We start from the raw sequence: 2,912 nt of genomic DNA, 5'->3' as shown, positions 1-2,912 counted from the left end.
TCCATAGTGATGGGATTTTAGCCTTTGCAGACCATTTACATGCACAGAAACCTATATAACACACTACAGTGAAGGCAACACCACCCAAAACAAAGGGCCCCTTTAATAATACTCTGATGTATAGCATCTGTGCAAATGTGCTTGAACAATCAGATGTAAAAAAAAGTTTGATGTTACATTTCTTAACACATTTTGGGGCCTATATCTTCTGAGGGCCCGGGGCAGTTTCCCACTTTGCCCAGTTAGTAATGCAGCCTTGTCTCCCCCACCTCCCCCGGGAGGATACCTGGACCCCATCGCTCACTCCTGAGCAGACCGTATGAAGCAGAAGTCAATACGCTCATAACAAGCTGGGAAAAATATCGATCTGCACCTGGAGCAGGTCCCATTCATCACTCTGAGCCTCAGCGTCAGGGTGGAAGCAGGGAGGCTGACCACTTAAAAAACAGCATCTTACAGCACATTTAGAGGTATTTACTTTTTGATCTACATTATGTGGATGTGTAATAGTGTAGTTTGGCTTCTCCTAACAGCAAAAACAAACTATATATATTTCATATCAACATTTCCGACGAAGCCATATGAAAGAGAGAAATTGTGTGAGGAGAGAACCATCTATTTTAGCAGAAAGTGACAGCAGGATAATGATTTTTTCCTCATGAAACCTGAGCTAAATAAAGCTTCCACCTTTGGAAGGACCCTGAAAAACATATCTGGAGCAACTTAAAACACCTGCTGTTAATAAAAGGGTTACTATAGGAGCTTTTTTGTGAAGGAAACATTAATCCAATTCTGTTGCAGTGTATGCCAAATGATGACCTCAGTATGGACATGAGGTATTGTTGGTTTAAACATTAAAGGGGCCCTATTCTGCTTTTTGGGGTATATTTTAGAGTTCAGCACCATCAGTGTTTAGTGTACACACATATTTGCAAATATGTTTTCAATTAAGGATTTGCAATTGAATAGACTCCCTTTTTCTACATTTCTGTAAAGCACCAAATTGCGATTGCATTTCTTTTTTGCACAATATCTAAGATTATATCATCAGAAGAGTACAGTTAGTATTTGGTCAGTGCATTTGTGATGTTTGACACATGTCATACATGCACTTAAATGAGCCAGGATGAAAATAAAAATACAATGCAGTTCTGAATTGAAAGGTAGATGGCGCTATTGTAAAAGGTAGTCCATTAACTGATCATCTACTGTACATAGTGAGGACAAACAGAGACTTAAGATGCTGTGGTATTTATTCAGCAAACACATTCATAACTGTTTGAATACAAATCAGAGAGACTATACTTTGAGTACAGCTTTTAACATTCATGATACAATAAGAAAGAATGAGATGAACATAAATCACAGCTTGAATAAAGCTTTACACTGCTACAAAAAGCAATCACTTTTTAAAATCTGAATTTAAGGCATAACTTCAACCTATAACTCCTGAAACACGTCAGAACTGAGCGGATTAGACAATTACAGTATAATAATTATCCCTTTCAGTGTAAGAAAAACAAGTTAAAAAGGAATTAACAAAATATACAGTATAAAATATGGACATTTTTCTCATAAAAACATTTTTTATAGCTTATTGTCAGCTTTGACAGTCAAGAAGATCTGCCTGTAAAGTGGTTTACTTATTTACATTCACTTCCTCAAAGACTGTCCCATTATAAACATGTAACAAGAAGGGATACAACTCTTCCTCTCCGAGCTTCATCTGCTGACCTGTGATTACAGTCATAGTTCTTTTGTGTGGTTTTTAGTTTCCTCTCAGCTGTAGCGGCTGCTGGACGAGCTGCGGCTGGAGGAGCGGGAGGACCTGCGGAAACACGTGAAGGAGATGCTGTTACATTCTTAGTTTGTTATGGTGATAATCTAAAATGCAGATACAGGAAGGATTGAACTGAGACTTTCGGCAGTTTCTCACCGGGACCGGCGCTCCGAGCTCCTGGAGCTGCGACTCCTCCGGCGCCCTCGCCTCCTGCTCGCACTGAGACTCCGACTGGAATAGCTGTCGTAGGAGTCGGACCTGCGTTAACATACAGAGATATCATTTCATATCACTTTGCTAGAAGTGATTTGTATTTCATATTTTATTCCATTTCCTATGTAAATACTGTTATATTAAAAAAAAAAATATTCGAGTTCTCTATCTGTGTTTTTACTTGTATGTACGCACCACGACATCAAGTCAAATTCCTCGTACGTGTCAACCTACCTGTTAATAAACCTGTTTCTGATTCTGAGGAGTAGTTAATCAATAATATTCTATAATGACAGAATAATCCTGAAAGTGTATTACTCAGCATTCATTCTTTCTATGCTATCATATTAAAGGTCCCATGTCATGCTTTTCCGGTTATTACCCGTCCCCTTGTGTGTTATGAAGGTTTTTCTGCATGTAAACGGTCTGCAGAGTCAAAACCCTCAAAGTACACCCTGTAGGGAGTAAAACTCTAACACAGAGAAGACCTCCCCAAAACGCCTCGTTGGTGAAACGTCATCATCCATTTGATTCTTAACTACTAAACTAAATGGGCCAATCCGCGGAGCCGTTACATTAAGCCCCCGTTGATTGGTCCAAATTGACCAATCCACGGACTCACACACACTCAGTGCAAGCAGCTCTGCTAATCTCTCCTCCCTGGCTGCAGGCTGATAACAGACAGTTGGGATCGCGGCGAAATTCTCTCTGCAGACCCATTCTCACAGCATTTATCAACCTATAAACCTTTTTCTTACTCGATATCAAGCCACACTTATTGTTTTTATTCGGCTGTGACTTTGTGTGTGCTCAGGGTGAGTTTGGCTGTGTATCGCTAAACAAGGAAATCACACCTCCACGGAGCTCAGCGCGATTTGTACCGACCAATCAGAGCACACTGGGCTCAAAGGGAGGGGGG

General features: G+C 40.3%; 1 protein-coding gene and 1 long non-coding RNA gene across 2 annotated transcripts in view; both read right to left on the bottom strand.

Moving 5' to 3' along the window:
• Positions 1–1,235: 1,235 nt before the first annotated feature.
• Positions 1,236–2,118, bottom strand: LOC104941971 (uncharacterized). Its single transcript, XR_797955.1, has 2 exons — positions 1,937–2,118; positions 1,236–1,828 (listed from the first exon to the last, which is right to left on the bottom strand). It is a non-coding gene; the product is annotated as an uncharacterized lncRNA (long non-coding RNA).
• Positions 2,119–2,266: 148 nt separating this feature from the next.
• Positions 2,267–2,912, bottom strand: part of LOC104941975 (glycine--tRNA ligase-like) — a 3,155-nt gene continuing 2,509 nt past the window's right edge. Inside the window, exon 4 of the mRNA XM_010767154.1 lies at positions 2,267–2,277. Coding sequence (XP_010765456.1) covers positions 2,267–2,277 — 11 coding nt within the window. The remainder of the gene's footprint in view (positions 2,278–2,912) is intronic.

The sequence above is a fragment of the Notothenia coriiceps genome, unplaced genomic scaffold, assembly GCF_000735185.1.
Source record: "Notothenia coriiceps isolate Sejong01 unplaced genomic scaffold, NC01 NC01_scaffold00004072, whole genome shotgun sequence".
NCBI lineage: Eukaryota > Metazoa > Chordata > Actinopteri > Perciformes > Nototheniidae > Notothenia > Notothenia coriiceps.
This window is presented reverse-complemented; position numbering and strand designations above follow the sequence as displayed.